Source organism: Salmo trutta, chromosome 23 (assembly GCF_901001165.1).
Source record: "Salmo trutta chromosome 23, fSalTru1.1, whole genome shotgun sequence".
Taxonomy (NCBI): domain Eukaryota; kingdom Metazoa; phylum Chordata; class Actinopteri; order Salmoniformes; family Salmonidae; genus Salmo; species Salmo trutta.
Genome location: NC_042979.1, coordinates 44,827,445 through 44,849,661, shown reverse-complemented (window position 1 = coordinate 44,849,661; position 22,217 = coordinate 44,827,445). Strand labels below are relative to the sequence as shown.

Sequence of the window (22,217 nt, the reverse complement as noted above, 5' to 3'; positions counted from 1 at the left end):
TGGCTTTACCCTGAACACTACCTACTGCTGAGGTGTATGGCTTTACCCTGAACACTACCTACTGCTGGGGCGTATGGCTTTACCCTGAACACTACCTACTGCTGGGGTGTATGGCTTTACCCTGAACACTACCTACTGCTGGGGCGTATGGCTTTACCCTGAACACTACCTACTGCTGGGGTGTATGGCTTTACCCTGAACACTACCTACTGCTGGGGCGTATGGCTTTACCCTGAACACTACCTACTGCTGGGGCGTGTGGCTTTACCCTGAACACTACCTACTGCTGGGGTGTATGGCTTTACCCTGAACACTACCTACTGCTGGGGTGTATGGCTTTACCCTGAACACTACCTACTGCTGAGGTGTATGGCTTTACCCTGAACACTACCTACTGCTGGGGTGTATGGCTTTACCCTGAACACTACCTACTGCTGGGGTGTATGGCTTTACCCTGAACACTACCTACTGCTGGGGTGTATGGCTTTACCCTGAACACTACCTACTGCTGGGGCGTATGGCTTTACCCTGAACACTACCTACTGCTGGGGTGTATGGCTTTACCCTGAACACTACCTACTGCTGGGGCGTATGGCTTTACCCTGAACACTACCTACTGCTGGGGTGTATGGCTTTACCCTGAACACTACCTACTGCTGGGGCAAAAGACACTAAAACAGACTGCCATCCACCGCCAGGGCCTAAAGCAAGGTTCCGTTCGCACGCTGGGAGTCTGAAGTCACCCGCACAGGGGGAGTTGATCAGCACAGGGGGAGTTGATCAGCACAGAGGGAGATGATCAGCACAGAGGGAGATGACCAGCACAGAGGGAGTTGACCAGCACAGAGGGAGTTGACCAGCACAGAGGGAGATGACCAGCACAGAGGGAGATGACCAGCACAGGGGGAGTTGATCAGCACAGGGGGGAGTTGACCAGCACAGGGGGGAGTTGACCAGCACAGGGGGGAGTTGACCAGCACAGGGGGAGTTGATCAGCACAGGGGGAGTTGATCAGCACAGGGGGAGTTGATCAGCACAGGGGGGAGATGACCAGCACAGGGGGAGTTGATCAGCAAAGGGGGGTTTGACCAGCACAGGGGGAGTTGACCAGCACAGGGGGAGTTGACCTAAACAGTAAGGGATGAATTCTACCTAAACAGTAAGGGATGAATTCTACCTAAACAGTAAGGGATGAATTCTACCTAAACAGTAAGGGATGAATTCTACCTAAACAGTAAGGGATGAATTCTACCTAAACAGTAAGGGATGAATTCTACCTAAACAGTAAGGGATGAATTCTACCTAAACAGTAAGGTTTGAATTCTACCTAAAGAGTAAGGGATGAATTCTACCTAAACAGTAAGGATTGAATTCTACCTAAAGAGTAAGGGATGAATTCTACCTAAACAGTAAGGGATGAATTCTACCTAAACAGGCGTGAAACTTACACGCGAATCAAGTTTTGATGTGAAGTTAGAATTTGGCCCTACATTTGGCCCTTCGATGTGAAAAATTACATTTAATGAAAAATGATTGACGCACAAAACTAATGAATACTGAGCCAAGACTGGAAAAAAAAGATATATATATATATATATTTTTTGTATTAATTAAAAAGTACAAGCGAGTGGAAGTTATTGTAGGAGGGAATTAAGAGCAAGGGAACGCCAGGATCCTTCCACCTGCTGGAGCCAGGGAATAGAAGAGTCAGCCGCAGCCGCCCACATTGGCACCACATTCACATCATCCATTTAGAATGTTCGGCATGCGTCTGAGACAGCCCAACCCAACCCAAACCCCTGTGGACCCCCGGGGTGGTCGACCACAGAGGGTTCCTTTCGAAAGGGAGGGGGGGGGGGCGATACGGTGTGAAGAAAACACACGTCTCCATCAACTGGCTTTTCTCCTGTATGTATCAGTTTCCACGTACAACCTCTGAATCTAACAGAGCAAGGCTAGGTTGCTATTTATAAAGGATGCGTGGACAGAGATGTGCTCCACTTCCAGCCTCCTATCCTGCTACTGGCTGATGTCCTTCTCATGCCAAGTAAGGTGTTTTGAGGTCACTGGGGAGAGACTTAGAAGCGTGCCAAGGAAGGGCAATATTTTATCTGACTCTAAATCCTTCTGAGCACTTAACCTGGGCTAATCATTTTTGTTCAAATGCAGTAGGAGGCAAAGTGCTTGACAAGTTAGTATTTAAGATACAAAGACACTAAGAAAGCGAAGATTCATATTTCATACTTAAGACAACAAAATGGCAAACAGGATCCCGTACACAGCATTTTTCATTGCTAAAGCCATTCCTTTAAAGTGATGAAAAACCTTTCAAGCATGTATCCTTAATTAACCTCTATACATCGAATGGAAGATACACTCTTCGCAACTGTCAGGTTGCATAATCCCCCTGTGAGCATACAAGGGCGTAAACATTGTCTCTGTGGACTAAGAAGAGGCCAGGCTTGCTACACAGACTAACAACGGCATACACACTCAGCAGCTGTCATCGCTGGAGCAGCACTTAGTCCTACAGAACTCATATTAGCCAGAGACACCAAGCCTCTCCCTCCCTATACGAACCATAGACACCAAGACACCAAGCACTTTAAGCAATCAGCTGTCAGAGCAGCTCACAGATCATTGCACCTGTACACAGCCCATCTGTAAATAGTCCATCCAACTACCTCATCCCCATATAGTTCTTTTTTTTTTGCTCCTTTGCACCCCAGTATCTCTACTTGCACATTCATCTTCTGCACACCTATCACTCCAGTGTTTAATTGCTAAATTGTAATTACTTCGCCACTATGGACACCAAGCCCCTCCCTCCCCATATTAACCAGACACCAATCCCCTCCCTCCCCATATGAACCATAGACACCAAGCCCCTCCCTATATTAACCAGACACCAAGCCCCTCCCTCCCTATATTAACCAGACACCAATCCCCTCCCTCCCCATATGAACCATAGACACCAAGCCCCTCCCTATATTAACCAGACACCAAGCCCCTCCCTCCCTATATTAACCAGACACCAAGCCCCTCCCTCCCCATATTAACCATAGACACCAAGCCCCTCCCACCCCATATTAACCATAGACACCAAGCCCCTCCCTCCCCATATTAACCATAGACACCAAGCCCCTCCCTCCCCATATTAACCATAGACACCAAGCCCCTCCCTCCCCATATTAACCATAGACACCAAGCCCCTCCCTCCCCATTTTAACCATAGACACCAAGCCCCTCCCTCCCTATATTAACCATAGACACCAAGCCCCTCCCTCCCCATTTTAACCATAGACACCAAGCCCCCCCTCCCCATTTTAACCATAGACACCAAGCCCCTCCCTCCCCATTTTAACCATAGACACCAAGCCCCTCCCTCCCCATTTTAACCATAGACACCAAGCCCCTCCCTCCCCATTTTAACCATAGACACCAAGCCCCTCCCACCCCATTTTAACCATAGACACCAAGCCCCTCCCTCCCCATATTAACCATAGACACCAAGCCCCTCCCTCCCCATATTAACCATAGACACCAAGCCCCTCCCTCCCCATATTAACCATAGACACCAAGCCCCTCCCACCCCATTTTAACCATAGACACCAAGCCCCTCCCTCCCTATATTAACCATAGACACCAAGCCCCTCCCACCCCATTTTAACCATAGACACCAAGCCCCTCCCTCCCTATGCAGCTCTATTTATTTAGATCTGCTCAATAAAAACTCTTCTTTTTCAAGCTCCATTGGGGTCAGAGGACCTGTGGCACAAATCACTTTAGTTAGAGGAGCATGGGGTGAGAGGGGAGGAGGAGCGGTGTCGGGGAAAGAGCTGACTGAAGTGGCTTGGGAGGCGATGAAACCCTATCCGCAAAATGTTCACTGAGGGTTGTTTTGGGGTTTTTTTGCCATGAGAGTGGTCGGCAATACTTAAGGAGTTCTGCAATACCCAAACAGAGAGGGTTTTAAGGAGTTCTGCAATACCCAAACAGGGAGGGTTTTAAGGAGTTCTGCAATACCCAAACAGGGAGGGTTTTAAGGAGTTCTGCAATACCCAAACAGAGAGGGTTTTAAGGAGTTCTGCAATACCCATACAGAGAGGGTTTAAGGAGTTCTGCAATACCCATACAGAGAGGGTTTTAAGGAGTTCTGCAATACCCAAACAGAGAGGGTTTTTTCCCCCCCTGCTTCGCACTCCGAGAGGGATGGAGCATATTTAGAGTTACCGACAGCCCGCTGTGCCCGGGTCCTGGATTTACTCCCTAGTACACTTCCTTCCCTTTGATAGATGGAGAACACTCTAGATCTTCTGGTTTCTAATAAAACAAAGCTGTTAATTTTTACAATGTGACACCCTGCATGCCTTCTCGTTTACTAATGAATTATGGTTGGCTTGGACAGAGGGGGCAGATAGCAAAACATTGAAGAGGCTCCACAGTTTCACTGACAGGCTTTATCGTCTTATGTAACAGGAAGGAACACGTAGCCAGACAGAAGGAAGATAAAGTGGAGTGTCTGAAGTCGCAATGAGACGCTTTGTGCAGAAATCTACACCGATTTCCTAGCAACAGATTCCACCGTAAAGATATACCGATATTATAAAGTTAAAAGGTGTCAGAGGCCGTATATCCTCACTAGTCATGTAAAGTCTGCAGCTACGCTGATCATTTTCCAAAAGGCTACAAAGATTTCACAATAAATTCCTCCTTTAAGACTCCTTAACTTCTCGTTATTTGAGTCTGAAGTGCTATAATGACGTATGATAAAGAGGTTTTGCAACTACGTCTTTTCCCAATACGATGTCTCCTTAACTCACACGAAGAAGAATTGAAGCTCAACGCGGAGGAGTCGGGTGTGGTGGTTTGTTACTGGAGGTGGTGAAGACGGTTTAGGGAGGTAGATGCCAGCCAAGGCTCCGTTAGACCACCTGCTTCCCCACATAGCTGAGAGGAAGTCAATGAGCTCGGTCACATGCACACAATAATACAATTATTGGGGATAGTCAGATGAATATAATAGTTTGTTTAAAACGTTAACATGCTTTGCCATAAGAACCATTTCCCTAATTGTCCTGTTCACATGACATAACTGAAAATCAGGCAACCTGATGGGACTTTTAGAGTAATGACATTTGTTTCAGTGCATCTGATCTTTTGCCCTAACAGACTTCCAAAACACTTGGAGGTGTAAATCAATCAAATTCAATCAAATGTATTTATAAAGCCCTTCTTACATCAGCTGATATCTCAAAGTGCTGTACAGAAACCCAGCCTAAAACACCAAACAGCAAGCAATGCAGGTGTAGAAGCACGGTGGCTAGGAAAAACTCCCTAGAAAGGCCAAATAAATAAATAAACTCCCCCCATAAAACCTCTTCCATGGGTAGACTCCACCACCTGGAAACATGACCAACCAGGGTGTGTGCACAAAGGAATGTACGATGCCCAGGTCCATAAAGGAGAGTATAGGACCGTACAGGGAGAAGGACTGCAGAATGCAGAGGCTCCAAACAGAAAGAGTGGCATCTTGAAGCTACACCTCCCAGTCCATTTCAAGGCACTGTGCTCAAAGGAAAACCAGCGAGGGGGGCTTTCCTGTGGCATTCCTGGAAGCGACAGGTGGGGGGGCAAGGCCTTTGTGTTTCTCATGATATTTGCCAAATGTGGCAGACCGTTGACCACCATCCAAACACGTACCCCTCTATTCACCTCTTCCACTTTAACGCCAGCATTTCCAGCAACAGATTTTTTTATATAAATATATATATTTTTTTACCTTAAATCGTTTGAATTCATGATCTTTCTCGCTGTTGGCCTTCAATGAACCATGGAAGAGGTTGGCCTACATTTTTTTTTCTCCAAGTCTCTTTGCTATTTAAACATGGCTCATGTCCATTCCATACTTTTGGCTCCTATGCTCAACACGCAAAACTAATCCTGCAAAGATATGATATTAACACAGCATAGATGAAATCATCAAATACAACGATACAGAGTGAGAGCAAACTCCTTCCTTTCATCCTTCAAGTACACCGTATCAACCTGAAGAGAGAAAGAGGGAGATCTACAATTTAAAAGCAATATTAGCAAAGCCAGGATAAAATTTTAAAAAAAGAGTCTAACAAAAGAAAACAGACAGAACTGGCAACCACTGACTTTTTAAAACTGAAAATATGAAAAAGGCCCTGACACCGAACGATGAAAAGATACTTCAGGGAATTTTGCCAAATCAATACTCTTGGCAGAGCTGGGTGTTGAAGTGCACCAGGGGGAATATAATTCTCATGCTCATTTGGCCAAGGAGGGTTTTGTTGGTTGGGGGGTGGGCGTAATTATAGAGCCCCATCCCATTCTGAACTGTTCTTTACACCATTTTCCTCCGTGCTTGACACAAATAAGGGGATTAGGAGCCCGGTCTTCCGTTGGCCCTCCGTTGAGGACAAAGCGGAGGGGAGCTTAGTGTCACAGTTAGTGATAAAATTACAGATCAGTGTCAGTCAGCCGCTACAGAAACATGGGGTAACCTAATCTCATTAGAAGATGAAGAGGGGGTATATGAAAAAGTGGGTAGGTGGGGGCAGGGGTTAGGGGCTATCAGTGATAGCTCAGAGTAGTCTCACATCTCTTATGGGTTAACATGTTACCCAGTCTCTTACGGGTTAACCAGTCTCTTATGGGTTAACATGTTAACCAGTCTCTTATGGGTTAACATGTTAGCCAGTCTCTTATGGGTTAACATGTTAGCCAGTCTCTTATGGGTTAACATGTTAACCAGTCTCTTATGGGTTAACATGTTAACCAGTCTCTTATGGGTTAACATGTTAACCAGTCTCTTATGGGTTAACATGTTAACCAGTCTCTTATGGGTTAACATGTTAACCAGTCTCTTATGGGTTAACATGTAACTCAAGTGGCTTCACTCTGCTTGTATGGTGATAGTGGATTGTCATTAATCATGAAAAATGTTTATGCCACTCGTAGTTACGTGGCTATGGGCAAGGAGCAGTCCCTCTACTCAAATACTCTGGTGGGGGGGGGGGGGGCTCTTTCAGGTTGCAACCGCGTCCCCACGCGCTGCTAGAATGTGGCGTCTGGGTGAGAGAACGGGGCTCTGGGTACACAGCACCGGCACGGCAGCACTTGCCACAGTGGTGACAGCCACTCCTCGCACCCCGGTGGAAGAAGAGGTGGGACGCTGTATTTGGAGAAGCATTCCACTACGGGGGAAGGGAAGATAACGTACAGGAAGTGGAGGAGGCTAGCTCCCTGACTCCATTCCACATGTGTGTGTTCGAATAAGGGCCATCCTGAGAGAACAGGAAGTTCTTACAGAAACGCCACGTTGCCTGAATGATACGGGGGGGATCCAAGTCATTTTACACATATTTGCCTGTGAGTAAGAGTGACTTAGAGGTAGGAGCTTTGTGCGTCATCGTGTGTCATCGTGTGGTCATCTTTGTGCGTCATCGTCTGTCTTCACATGAATCGGGGATTGCTTTCCTGCTCAATATTTCTACAGAAGACATCTCACTACTCAGTCAAGATTGTGAAATTGAATAAAAATAATGAACGCTGAACGCACTAGTGTGCATTCAAGCTGAGTGTCATGTACTTGTTGATTGACTCCGTGGTCACTAAAGATCCCATGGCATGTATTGTAAGAGTAGGGGTGTTAACCCCGGTGTCCAGGCTAAATTCCCAATGTGATCCCCATCATGGCCACCTGATCATCCCCGAATTTCAGTTGGTTCATTTAATGGCACAATATTACATGGGAGCCTTCATATTGTATCTGTGACACTGCGCTCCTTTTCTCGTTAGAGAGATGGATAGCTCTTGCTGACAGGGTCAGGAATGGGCTATTCAAACTATAGTATTAACACAAACAGTCACATTGAGGTTGTCGGGCCTTTAGGGAGGAAGAGGCTGTGTTGCTTCTAGCGTCAAATGACTTCCAAGGGGTTCAGGCTTGGACCTTTTGTTAAGTGCTCTGTGACAGACAATTTGGAGAAAAGCGCAAAAAAAAAGGTCATTATGAATAGTTTCGTACTGTAATAAAATGTCAAAGAAAAGCGGATTCTCAAACTGATTCTCAGTCGTTACTGACAAATTCTGTAAACATCTGGCAACCGCATTTTGGATAACTCTTACTAGTAATTTTGGAGTGCCCTTAAAAAATAAATAAAAATTGGAGACCAGGCAACGATTTGTCAACAAAATTGTACTTTGCACACTAAAATAAATAAAAAATGCATGTATCCTATTAACTCAAAAAAGGAACATGAGGATAATCTTGTCACCAACAATATGGCATCCAAAACAACTGAGTGGTTTGGTACAGAAGCAGAAAAACAGCTCAATAAAAATAGAAAAGTGCAAAGTATGCATATTATGGAATGATAGATAATTGCATCACCACACTTGGATGGTAGGACTGAGAAGGATGTGTTGATATGAAACTAGATACTTCCTTACTGAGCACGCCCAAGCTAAAGCAACGCTAAACACACTGCTGAGCCAGAGGCCAGGCAAGCTGAAGCAATATCGTGTCAATATTGTACAAGCTGCTAACTTGGGCTATTTTCTTCTGAATATATATATATAAAACATCTCGTTATCGTTTTAATGTATATGTATGTATATATATATATATATATATATACACACACACAGATATATATATATATATATATACATATACATTAAAACGATAACTTTTTCTTCAAATCACTCTGTGTAATTCTTTGACTTAACAGCTAAATGCTCTCCGCTTGTTCTTTCTGAAATAACCTACCATAGACTGACGTGCAAATACCTCAGGGCTTTCTGTGTTTGCTAATAATCCAGGACAACTGGCCAAAAAGAACAGGAGATGCTCTAATCTCTTCACGTAGAGAGAACATCCCTGAAAAGATCCACATAACCATAGAACTCAACAGTCCCTAAGAAAGGGCCTGTATTGGTTGATGGACCATAGTAAAAAGCCTACCACGCTCATATACAGTTAGATGTATAAATATTGTTTCTCTCCCTGTGGGTGGATAAGACATGGGGGGGGGGTCAAGGATAGTGTAGTCTTAAAAACATGCAGGCAGGTCAAAAAATCTTCTTAGTCAGCATTTTATAAACCGGGGTCCTGAGCTCTCGTTAATTAAAAAACAACATTTAAAAAGAAGAATTCACTAATGGCCACTGACCAAAAAAAGTCCCCATCAGCACAACAAAGAACATCATCACCCACGAGGGATGTGTGTACAGGACTGAACAACTGTGTTTGCTTGTTCTTTTCAGCATCAACCACTCAAGACATGCTGAGGGTTTACTAAAACCGAACATGCCCTGTCAAATCTGCACGAATTGAAATGAGTGACGAATATGGCATTTAATTCAGAGAAAACTGAGAAAAAAAATCTCAGAACTCTTCCTTTCAAGCCCATAGCTCATTATTAATTACGTTTTTTTATTTACTGTTCAAGAAGGAGGGTTTGCTCTGTTGTCTCTGTAAACTGAGAAATATTTTCTGAGCAGAAGTAATATAAACATAGCTAAAAGACAGTCCCGTTGGGTTCGAGCCCTGTCCCAACGGACAAAGCGCCCCTAGAATTCCATCGCCAGGGAAGAATTGTCCGGAGCTACAGTTTTTCCCATGTCAGGATCACCCACAACCAGAAAATGCAGTGCCTTCCGTAAGAATTCACACCCCTTGACTTTTTACACATTTTGTTGTGTTACAGCATGAATTTATAGTGGATTAAATTGAGATTTGTTTTCACTGGCCTACACACAATACCCCATAATGTCAAAGTGGAATTATGTTTTTAGAAAATTGTACTAATTAATAAAAAATTCAAATCCAAAATATCTTGCGTCAATAAGTATTCATCCCCTTTGTTACGGCAAGCCTAAATAAGTTCAGGAGTAAACTGTGCGTAACAAGTCAAATAATAAGTTGCATGGACTCACTGTGTGCAATAACAGAGTTTAAAATCATTTTTGAATGACAACCTCATCTCTGTACCCCACACATAAAATTATCTGTAAGGTCCCTCAGTCAAGCAGAGAATTTCAAACACAGATTCAACCACAAAGACCAGGGAGGTTTTCCATTGCCTCACAATGAAGGGCACCTATTGGTAGATGGGTAAAAAAAAAAAAAAAATTAAAAGCACACATTGAATATCCCTTTGAGTTATTAATTACACTTTGGATGACGTATCAATACAACCAGTCATTACAAAGATACAGGCGTCCTTCCTAACTCAGTTGCCGGAGAGGAAGGAAACTGCTCAGGGATTTCACCATGAGGCCAATGGTGACTTTAAAACAGTTACAGAGTTTAATGGCTGTGATAGGAGAAAACTGAGGATGGATCAACAACAGTATAGTTACTCTAAAATACTAACCTAACTGACAGAGTGAAAAGAAAGAAGCTTGTACAGAATAAAACATATTTAGAAACATGCATCCTGGTTGCAATAAGAGACTAAAGTAAAACTCCTAAAAACGTGGCAAAGCAATTAACTTCATGTCCTGAATACAAAGCGTTATGTTTGGGGCAAATCCAACATAACACATCACTGATGGGTACCTCTTCATATTTTCAAGGATGGTGGCTGCTTCATGTTATGGGTATGCTTGTCATCGGCAAGGGACTTGGGAGTTTCTTTTATGATAAAAAAGAAACAGAATAGAGCTAAGCAAAGGCAAAATCCTAGAGGAAAACTTGGTTCAGTTTGCTTTCCAATAGACACTGGGAGACAAATGTACCTTTCAGCAGGACAATAAACTAAAACACAAGGCCAAATATACACTGGAGTTGGTTACCAAGATGACATTGAATGTTCCTAAGTAGTCTAGTTACAGTTTTGACTTAAATTGTCTTGAAAATCTATGGCAAGACTAGAGTCTAGCAATGATCAACAACCAACTTGACAGAGATTGAAGAATTTATTAAATAATAATGTGCAAATATTGTACAATCCAGGTGTCTAAAGCTCTTAGAGACTTACCCAGAAAGACTCACAGCTGTAATATCTGCCAAAGGTGATTCTAACATGTGTTTGAGTCAGGGGGTTGAATACTTATCTAATCAAGATATATTAGTGTTTTATTTTTCATATATATATTTTTTTAACAAATGCTATAGAGTTTATCCACTTTGACATTACAGAGCATATTGGGTAGATCGTTGACAACAAAAATGACAATCAAATCCATTTTAATCTCACTTTCTAACAACAAGGAATGTGAATACTTTCTGAAGGCACTGTACATGGAGGTTGGAAGTGTATAGTGGGATACCATCCAACATTTACAACAAATCATTTAATCCATTGAGATGCACATCAACTATTATTCTCAACGAAGGATCTGCTTTTGTGTTCTGGAAAAGATGGTGACCAAAAATACTGATATTGAATGTATTACCCAGAGGATTATTCTGCTTTCTCCCTTTGTTCTGAAAACAAATAAATGACTCTCAAAGTCACACACACACACACACACACACACACACACACACACACACACACACACACGGAATTCCTCTCCAAATTTCACGCAAAGCCCGCTGCATAGTCGCCTGGTTGCCAGGGCGACATCCTAAACCCCAATTGGCTGGAGCCCACATGTTAGCCTTGGTGAGGTTTGGAGCAGCTCTGTGTTATTCTATGGTGAAATGACATCACTGTCTACTCTCCCCCAAAACCCAGCACACAGTCTCATCTCATGCTCATGTAAAAATAGAAACATTTATTGCCATTTTCTCATAAGATACAATCAAATATGTGGCCCTGTGTGGCTAGGTAGGTAGAGCATGGCGTTTCCAACGCCAAAGGCCACGGGTTTGATCGCCGCTGGGGCCACCCATACGTAAAATGTATGCACAAATACAATTGTTTGCTAAATACCATATATTATTTTTTTATTATTGTTATATTGAATAAGATGCAGGTATTGCGTCAAAGTTTCAATCCATGCAAATCATTCTGTTGCCAGGGGTACAACTTCCCAGAAATGTCACAGAAAACATTATCCCCCAGAGGTGAAATAATGTTACGAAACACATTTTCAAAAAGTAGCCTGTTGACAAACATTATCCAGGTATAAAGTCCAGAAAATAAATATATTTGACAGATAATAGCATCGCAATTAGCCTAGAACTGCAACAGCTGCAGAAGTAGTTTAACGAGTAGACTGAACTGTGAGTAGAAAGCTGCTCTAGTATTTAGGCAGCTACTAAACGTTCCATTTCACACAACTTGTAAAGAAGCTCACAGTGTGGTCGAGAAATAGCATAGCGGCATTAAATCAGAAATCATTTGGCGGCTCATAAGGAGCACACACACACACACACAAAAAAAGCATGAAGTAAAATGTTGGAAAAACAAAAAGCCACTTGTGAATTAAAACCATTTACAGAGCGGATGGAGGTGTCAACACAGCCGAAAGGGGAACATAAAATTCCTATTAAGTTTTATTTGGGGGTTTTATTTAACATTAGGATGATAACATCCCAATTCAGATGTTTTTGATAAATATTTATATTTACAACACAAAAATAGTGCTCTTCTAACATTCACTAAAATGTTGTAAACAACATCTGTTACAACCACCGCAGAACATTCCCCAAACGCTCTCATTAGGTTTCCAGGTAATGTAATAACACAATGCACCAGTTATATTTTTCCAGCAAACCAAAATAAGTTATCTGAAAAGTTCCCAGAACATTTGCGGAAAATTTCTCATAACACGAAAAAAACTGTCCATTCATAGTGAATATTATAGAATGTTTGTGTAAAACATTCAACTGATGTTGCAAGAACGTTCCCGTAAGACATTTATTCTGTTCTTTAAAGGTTCCCCGAATGTTTCGACAACCTAAAGAAACAATCTAGTGGGAACATTGTGGGGAAATCACAAAAGATATGTTCCCAAAACACAAAAAACTGGTCCAGCTGTGCGGATGATTCAACGATGTTCCTATTGAAAAAACTTTCACCTGATGTTACAAGTGTTCCCAGAACACATTTTGTCTGTTCTTTAAAAGGTTCCCAGAACGTTTTATTAGGTTGTGGTAACATTGTGGGGACATGACAATTGGCATATTTGGAACATTCTTTTGATGTTGCTAGAATGTTAACAGAAAAGTATTTGTTGACTTCTTTAAAAGGTTCCAAGAACATGTAATTAGGTTTTGGGAACAGTGTGGGTACATTACAAGAGATACATTCCCAAAACATGATCAGTTGTGATGGCATTCATACAATGTTTAAGTTCAGTTGCACAGGACAGTTGCACAGCATATGAAGAGGATGGGAACATTTTAATAACTCAGAAATTGTGTCCTGTGTCCTGATTGACCATATTTGGCTGAAAACCCACAAAGCCACAGCTATCCCCTGTTGGCGCAGAGGGTTAATGATCTGGTTCAATCCCACATATTCTTTAACCATGTTTCTTTTGAAGAAAAAAAAATGAAATTAAAGCTTAGATATACTCTACTAAAACAAAGGATGGCTTTATTTCATCCAGATGTATAAATCCGGTCAGAAATACATAATTTAGACTCACAAAAAAATAAAATATTGTTTAAAAATTTACTTTTTAAAAAGCCTAATTTGAGATGCTTGATATGGGCCCCTTGGCTTATTTTTCATGATCTGAAAAGCAAAAATGATCCTAGATAAGTACTCATAGTTTTGGATACCTTGTAAATGTGGTCCAGAAGTACGCAGTATATAAAAAGGATGGGTGAAATTATAGTGAATAACCCAGTTACCAGTATTCCCCTGAGTGGGGCGGTAGGTGGGTAGAGCGTGGGACTAGTAACCAAAAGGTTGCTAGATCAAATCCCCGAGCTGACAAGGTGTAAATCTGTCGTTCTACCCCTGAAAAAGGCAGTTAACCCACTGTTCCTAGGCTGTCATTGTAAATAAGAGTTCTTAGCTGACTTGCCTTTGTTTAACAAAGGTTAAAAAAATAAAAAATATTAAGTTAGTTATGTCTAAGGAAGGATGGAATTCCTGATTGACCATACTGCCATATACTGAAAGAAGGAGACGTAAGAGAGCTTCTGGGAATGTTCTTGCAACATCAGATTAATGTTTTTTTTGCGTCCTAAAAGAAACATTGTAGAATCATCCGCACAACTGGGCAATTTTTGTGTTTTTTTGAACATATGTTTTGTGATTTCCCCACAATATTCCCACCCAACTGTTCCCACAACCTAATGAAACATTCTGAGAACCTTTATAGAACATATTAAATGTGTCCTGGGAATGTTCTTGTAACATCGGGTGAATATTTTTTTTACGCCCTAAAATAAACAGCGGAGAATAATCCGCACAACAGGACAGTTGTGTTTTGGGAACATATCTTTTGTGATGTTCACCTAATGTTCTCACCAGACTGTTCCCACAACCTAATGAAACATTATGGGAACCTTTTAAAGAACAGATGAAATGTGTTCTAGGAACATTCTTGCAACATCAGGCAAATGTTTTATGCAAATATTCTATAAATCATCACCACAATTGGACAGTTTTTGTGTTAATGAGAACATTTGCCGAGAACTAACGAACGTTCTTGGAACTTTCCCAGAACCAATTTTAGTTTGCTGGGGAGGGATGGAAATATTAGGATTTACAGTAGCCTACAGATAATTACAGTGCACCGTGTGTTGTCTGCTTCCTTCTCTGCAGCGACCTGTCAGGGCTGCCGGCTTTGCCTTACGTCTGACTAATGTGTCTTAAATGAGTGCCATAAAAAGTCAGAATGAGTGTGAATGACATCTCTAAGTATCTCATCATTGTGAGTAAATACTATTTTTGTAGGCGAGAGAATTGATAAGTGTATTTTCTTGTCGTGTGTTTGAGAGATGCTGTACATACTACGACAAGGCTGTGTGAGCGTTAAAGGTGTGTCTTGAAGTGGAGAGGCTTAACAAAGGGTTAAACATGCAGAGGCATCCTGCTCACTATTGGACTGGCCCCCAGGAGCACAGCTAGCATGCCTGACCAGTGACGGGTACTGCTTTTAGTTACTCTAGACTACCACAAAGGAAAATACTGAATAAAACAACAGAAATGCATACTATAATGTTATTACAATCCATTATCTAATTTGTTTGGAACAAGTCTAAAAAAAAAAATGTACGTCAACATGTGGAGAAAAAATATATACTTAAAAGCAACAATTGGCATAACACAAAGCTATTCTGATAAATATTTCTAAATTCTTGTTATAAGCAATTTCAATGTTTTGGAAGTTACGTTTAAAATGCTGTAATTATTTATTATAATGATTACATTTTTTTTTTATCTATTCAAACTAATTCTCTAGAAAATAATCCCAGTAGAAAACTAATGGAAACATTCAAATATCATGTTTTCAATGTGGACCTATTAGTATACTGGTTTACATTAAACGTATGAATCACCTTAAATCTTAAATTGAGACTTACAGGGCTACAAAAGAAAGTCGGTTAACTTTTTGCCAATAATGAGGATTTTGAGTTTGAAGAGAGGCCTACAAAGCATTTCATTATGGTTTGGGCACCAAGCCAAAATATTAACTTTTTAAAAATCAGATTTAGTTTTGACTGATTGTGGCCTAAGCGGTCTGTTTGCCTTACCCCAGAATGAAACTACAAATATTCACAGCAGGGACACAGCCTGAATGTGGACTCAAGGCACTATCTTTCAGCTGATCAACAACATCCTCATAGGAGCAAATGTAGGAACCCAATGACAAAACTCTAGGAGAAAAGCCTACCCAAACCTCAAATACGACACAATAATATGACAGCAGGTCATTAAAAAAAAAAAAAAAAATTAAATCACGTGGATAAAAAAAATAGTACATCTAAATAAATCTCATGACCTTTTTGATTTGCACACTCATATTCTTGGCAAGCTTCCCACTAACACGTTTAAAATATCTCCCCGATATACCTCAATGACTTACATCATCAAAACACTAGCAATAGCTTCTAGTAACGTTAGTACCCCACTCTTGACCTACGGTAAAAAAAAAATAAAAAAATAAAAACATGCATGCACCAAACCCTTGGATTTGTGCGTTTCTCAGGTGAAGGAATTCCGAGCTGCGGCTATGAAAATCCCATTGTTCCTACAAACTGCTTGCCATCATGTCGGGGGAAGGCTGCTGAATGGCAGACAGACACAGGCAATGGATGTCGCCCATTGTTCCTTGCCAGACTTCTAGCAGGGAGCGATAATGTCGCAGTGATTGAAGTAGCAATGTTTAAAGCCCTTGGACAAAGAGCCCTTAAAACTTAGTGACAGGCATGAAGAGCAACAGTGCAGTGAGCTGAGAACGAGAAACACCCCACGGTCTACACACTGCCCAAACTGTCTGCACACGGCCCCCACATACACTAACTGCTACCCTACCAGAGGCAGCCCCTCAGAACTACACATGATTTATATCTGCTAATATCATGATTTATATCGGTTAATATCATGATTTATATCGGCTAATATCATGATTTATATCGGCTAATATCATGATTTATATCGGCTAATATCATGATTTATATCTGCTAATATCATGATTGTGTGTTTTTCCATGGCGATCAAAGCAAGGCACACACACATTGAACACATTATTAGGTACTCATTTTTTCTGATTTGTTTCGTTTTGATAAATGTCTACCATTCTGTTACCTCATAATTAGTGAGACCATGCAACTAGACCATGTAACGTACAACTAAATGTTAAATCCCAATAGTTTGATACACAGAGACAACCGCACCAGCACCACAACACCGACACCCCACATAACCTACAAAAAATGATCAAACTAGGCTATATCTGCACCAAGGTTATAGCATGGTAATAACAAGAGGTTATAACTATTATAATCTAGTAATAATAGTTATAACCTAATACTTGTACTTTTTATTGTCTGTAATAATAAAAGGCATTGTCAGCTTGATAAAATACTACTGACAATGACAGATACAAAAAAATTATCCCTCTTATTGTTGTTTTTATAATCATATAATTCATTCTGAAAAGTACAAAAGAGAATTACTCAACAGCAAGTATAGAAATGATCAGTTCTATACTTGGGACGTCCCTTCCCTAAACCTAACCACTACCCATAACCTAACCCTTTTAAAATGTCTACTTTAATGTGGTAGGGACGTCCCAAGGATCCCGAATAGCACGGACCATATAGAAACGTTATATTGCAAAGATCATCATATATACATTTCTAAAAACACACCATTTTTTTTAAATAATTGATTCAGTGATTATAGGTTATTGTTCTTATATCCGACAACATTTTCCCCCATATAGTTTGTTTACCAAGGTTTATAGACATTGAACCCCCACGTCAAAACAGCTTTGGTTACATTTCAAAACTGTCTGATTAGATTTCATGACCACAAATTGTATTTAACTTTGATTTCTACATACATTGTGCAAAAATCTTTACCTTAAGATTTTGACTTCAATGACAATACCTCAAAACCAAAAAAAAAGCTATATGATATTTCCCAGTCAACTAAAGCCAAATACGAAGATATTAAAAATATATATTTAGAAGGCCTTCAAATAATAACGCATGACTTCAATAGGAAACCGAACGTATCATTAACTGGATAGACTAAATTAAGTCTATATTATTGTTAAAATTACACACAAATGTGTTTTAAATAATCGTTAACATTATATATATAACTTCTCTGGCAAATAGGCCTAAACCTAGGTTAGTTTCCAACCGCTATTTCGAAGAATTATGAAGTAGGTATGTATATAGGCCCAAACGTAGCACAATTGTCAAACTCTATGATAAATTAAAAAAAACATAGCTACATCGCTACGGAACACAAACATGAGTAAGAGATTGTATAAGATAAAAAAATCTCCACTATGTATTTGATACAAAATACGTAAAGAAAGAGTTCCGCCAATGCGGAACGCGCTAAAGGCAAACGAGTTTTGGTGTTATAGCCCACTCGATTGTCGACCATGGTCCAATTACCAAATGAAAATAGAAAGATATATGTGCTTACTGTTGGTAGTCAATTTTGCAGTAGAGTTTCCTATCTCTGAAGTAGCAAGTCGTGGTAAGCGGCTGTTGACACACGGCGCACTGCAAACACTCCTCGTGCCACGACGATTCGTTGACCCGCATCAGAAATCGGTCGGATATCGGCCGCTGACATCCCTCGCACACGGCCTGATGATGGTATTCAGCACCTGGGTGATAAACGAACGTTTACATTTCTGTATCTTTCAGATTCAAATACATAATGTCGTAATATTAAATGCACACACGGCAAGGATTTTCTACTCAATCCAAAAGTTGTCATGTTAGGGAGATAAAACAATATTAAAAAGGCATAGCTTCGTTGCTCAAACTTACTAAATTACTCACAAATATAATGGATAAGCAACAGTTAAACCTGCCACTAGTTAAACCTGCCACTAACATCGATGTCAGGAGAATAGTTAGGTTAAAGTTACTGTTGGGTTTGCATACATCATTTGAATAGGAAATATGAAATATGAATTTCTATAATGCGTCTTATTTGTAGCTTATTGCTATTGCTACAGGTGCATGCCAAGTGTTCTGTAAGGCCTTGCCGTCTCAGGCTGGCATATGAAACTAAAAGGAGAATGAATCCATTAAATCCCCCCCAAAATATGATTATGATATCTTTACTTTTGAATATTAAGAGATAATATGGGCCTATCCGTCCGTAAACTCACCGATCATAACGCCCAAAGTGGCCGCCCCCGTTCTAAAATGATCTTCGATTTTAATACCGTCCAGCATCTTTGAACAGGCAGAATGATTCCTTGCCGAGAAGCGTCTCTCCAATGATTCGAGACCTGTTGCAATTTCCATAACAAATGTCACAGACAGTGTGGTCTTTTCCACCCCAAACTCTTCCTTGTTGCACACTGAACTTCTTTGCAGAGGCAAAACCAGAGGGAAAGAGTAGTTAACAGACACGACTTGGGATATTTTACTTTTACTGCGCGGTGATAAATAGCTTATTGGTGTCTGTTCAATGAAAAACGTTTTAAGTTACAGACTAAATCGTGACATTGCGAAGGAACACATTTGTCAAGAACGGTTTAAGGTTGTCACCTGCTCAATTTAGAGTGGTTTAGCGTGTCCCTATATCGTGCGGGATGGAAACATATATATATATTAGCGTCGACGCAAAGCGTTGAGTTTCTGGTGAATTCTCCGACTCCCAAATAACAATATTGACGAGGAATGAAAGTAAAAAGCAAGTGCTGTAAATCCAGAGACGTCGAGTGGAGAGGTTCGTTCCAAAGTGAGCTTTAAAGTTAATGTGCCATGCTGAGTCTCTTGAAGTGGGCGAAGCCGAGATTGAGGCGACTGGAGAGAGAAGAAGAGAGAAGCCCTCCCCTCGCCTTCCCAGTACCACTTTTTCTGCACTATTCTGCTGCTGCGGGATGCTATTGGTGCGCACTGTTTGTGTGTTCAGTGCCATGGAACTGAATCGTTCCGCCTCCAAAAGAGAATCAGAGAACCCTTGAAGTTAAATGGAACACAAGGCTACGTGTCTGTGGTGATTTCAAGCTAAGTATGCAGGCTAAGTATAGGACCAAAACAAACATGCACTTCAAATGCATAATGAATAGCTACGCATATAGAAGAAAAAAGGTGCAATCTAGAACCTAAAAGGGTTCTTCAGCTGTCCCCGTAGGAGAACCCTTTTGGTTCCAAATGGGGTTCTTTTTCAAGTAGAACCCTACCTGGAACCAACAAGGGTTCTACCTGGAACCAAAAAGGGTTCTACCTGGAACCAAAAAGGGTTCTACCTGGAACCAAAAAGGGTTGTCCTATGGGGGACAGCCGAACCCTTTCAGAACTCTTTTTTCTGAGTGTAGGCCTATAGGAATTATGAATAAATTGTGACATATGATTTTATTCAACAAATGTTGGTGCTGTGAGGGCATTATCCAGCTTTGGCCCATTTGGAAATACTATAGGAATATGGTTAGTATTTTATTTTAGATATTTCGTTTATTATAATAGTTATTATTATTAATGTTATTATTATTGTCATCATTATTATTTTTATCACTTCATTACTATACTATAAGTGTAGTTAGGCTATATCCCACATTGAGGATGATGTGTTGTCAATACTTTACAAAATTCTACAATTATTCATCATTATTATTTTACGCAAGCCATCATTTTACCACACTTGCATTATCTATTGCAAAGCATCAAGCCCGCGGACTTCCCACGACCGACGCACCTGGCGATTGGTCCCGATAACAACAAAGGCCTGCACCAATTGGAAGTCACCGGCGGAGGAGAGCCCTCATAAGTGGTAGTAGGTGGTGGTGGGGGCCCCTCTCGCGCTATATGAAATGGCATATCTACATGATTAATAAACCCACAGATAAAACGGGAGATTTATGAAATGAAATGCTTTCCGTTTATCACTTCTTTATTCCACTGAATCATATCGTCTCTAAAAAAAATGTAATATTCATAAGTTGTCTCCTTTGTCCTTAAAATGCACTAAAATTCATTTCACAGATATCAATCTATAGGCTATCTATGACAATAGGAGAGGGATTGTATAGGCTATTTCGTAGGCCTATATTTTCTTGTATGAATTCATTAAATGAACCTGCGCGCCAATGGATTGAAAAGCGTTTTGTCGGAATAAAGCATCAGACAGATAATCCTGTCGCTATAATATTGGCATTAGCTTAACACGAATCAATCAACCGAGACTAAATAATTAAGTTCATTTTGTTTTTTCCATAAAAATTGTATTTATTGCCATAGGTCTGTTTTTAGGCTACTTTTGTTTTTGCATTTGTCAAGAGCGAAAACAATGAGGTCTAATTATTTAGTCCAGACTACGTAAAACGTTTCTAAAGGTCTATATACTGTATCTGTTCCCGTTAGGATCGTATTATTGGCAACCTGAAGGGTCTGTCTGTCGCTTTTTGTACGTGCACTTACAGATGTATGAACAATGCCATTACATAATCCCCACAAAATAATACATATTTTCCCACGAAATAATAATTAATATTCCTCAAGAGCAAATACAACAGAGGTTGCAAAAATTGTAGGGTATAATAATAACAACACCAAACCAACTATATATGCAGGGATAAAAATACAGTACAGATGTAGCCTAGGTTATCAACCATCAATTTATTTGACAATTAGCGTGAAAGAATATTCTGCATTGTCAACACTCTAAAATAAATGGCCATTCCAACATAGCTTAACGTTTTACATTCAACATTGTAAGCTTAGTGTCTCTACTATTACGGCTAATAGGCCAATATGTTTCCGTTGAAAATCTGTGTCCCCCTCAATTCTCTGAGATGTATGAGAATAGAATGTGGCTCAGTGGACAAGTGAGGCTATAAATCAGGCTACAGCTGCCCAGGCTCGGCCTCTAGGGCAGTGCACCTCGGGCTAGCGAGTTATTAGCTTCATCATCTCCTCCCCTCCATTGTTTTCCTAAGAAAATCTCTTTCAAAAATAATGTTGAGCGACCCCCACCAAAACGAGTGTGGCATTCAAGACAGAGCTGACAGGACAGACAGGTCACTGACAATATGGTTTACGGTGTTATTTTTGATCCACTGAGCTAAATGGACTACTTCCCCATGCACTCCACAGTTAAATTCTCAGTGTAGCAGTCTAGCGTGTAATCGGGATAGAAACTCTGCTGGAGATTATTAGGCCTCCACTATGCTGATGCTTGCATTATCAGGTCCTTGACAGGGGAAACTGTTTATTTTTTTTATTTTTTAAATGACTTTCTATTGTTGGCTTTTTTATTATTATTATTATTATTATTATTATTATTATTATTATTATTATTATTATTAGGCTAATTATTATTATTATAGCTTATTAGTTGAACGATTGCAGCATTCTTCATGAGGTCCCATGATATAGTCCAGAGGCCAGATTGATAGTTCAGATTGAATCAGATACTCCTCAAAACAATACATAAACGTAGAATATCGAAGACAAATACGTTTTCTAAACTTTTTAAATAAATAACATTGTATTATTCTTATTATTAGCCTATTATGATGATTAAATACCAATTACCTTTATAACGAGTAGCCTAAACAAGCGTAGCTTTATCTCCCTGCATCAGTGCCATGAAAACATGGGCCTGCCTACTCTCTAGAGAACATCA

At 40.5% G+C, this 22,217-nt stretch overlaps 1 protein-coding gene across 1 annotated transcript in view; it reads right to left on the bottom strand.

Moving 5' to 3' along the window:
* LOC115160137 (LIM homeobox transcription factor 1-beta) overlaps positions 1–19,503 on the bottom strand; it is an 85,067-nt gene extending 65,564 nt beyond the window's left edge. The window contains exons 1-2 of the mRNA XM_029710491.1: positions 18,754–19,503; positions 18,054–18,240 (exon numbers count right to left, since the gene is read on the bottom strand). Of these exons, the coding sequence (XP_029566351.1) occupies positions 18,054–18,240; positions 18,754–18,892 (326 nt within the window). The 5' untranslated portion in view covers positions 18,893–19,503. The remainder of the gene's footprint in view (positions 1–18,053; positions 18,241–18,753) is intronic.
* Positions 19,504–22,217: the final 2,714 nt, after the last annotated feature.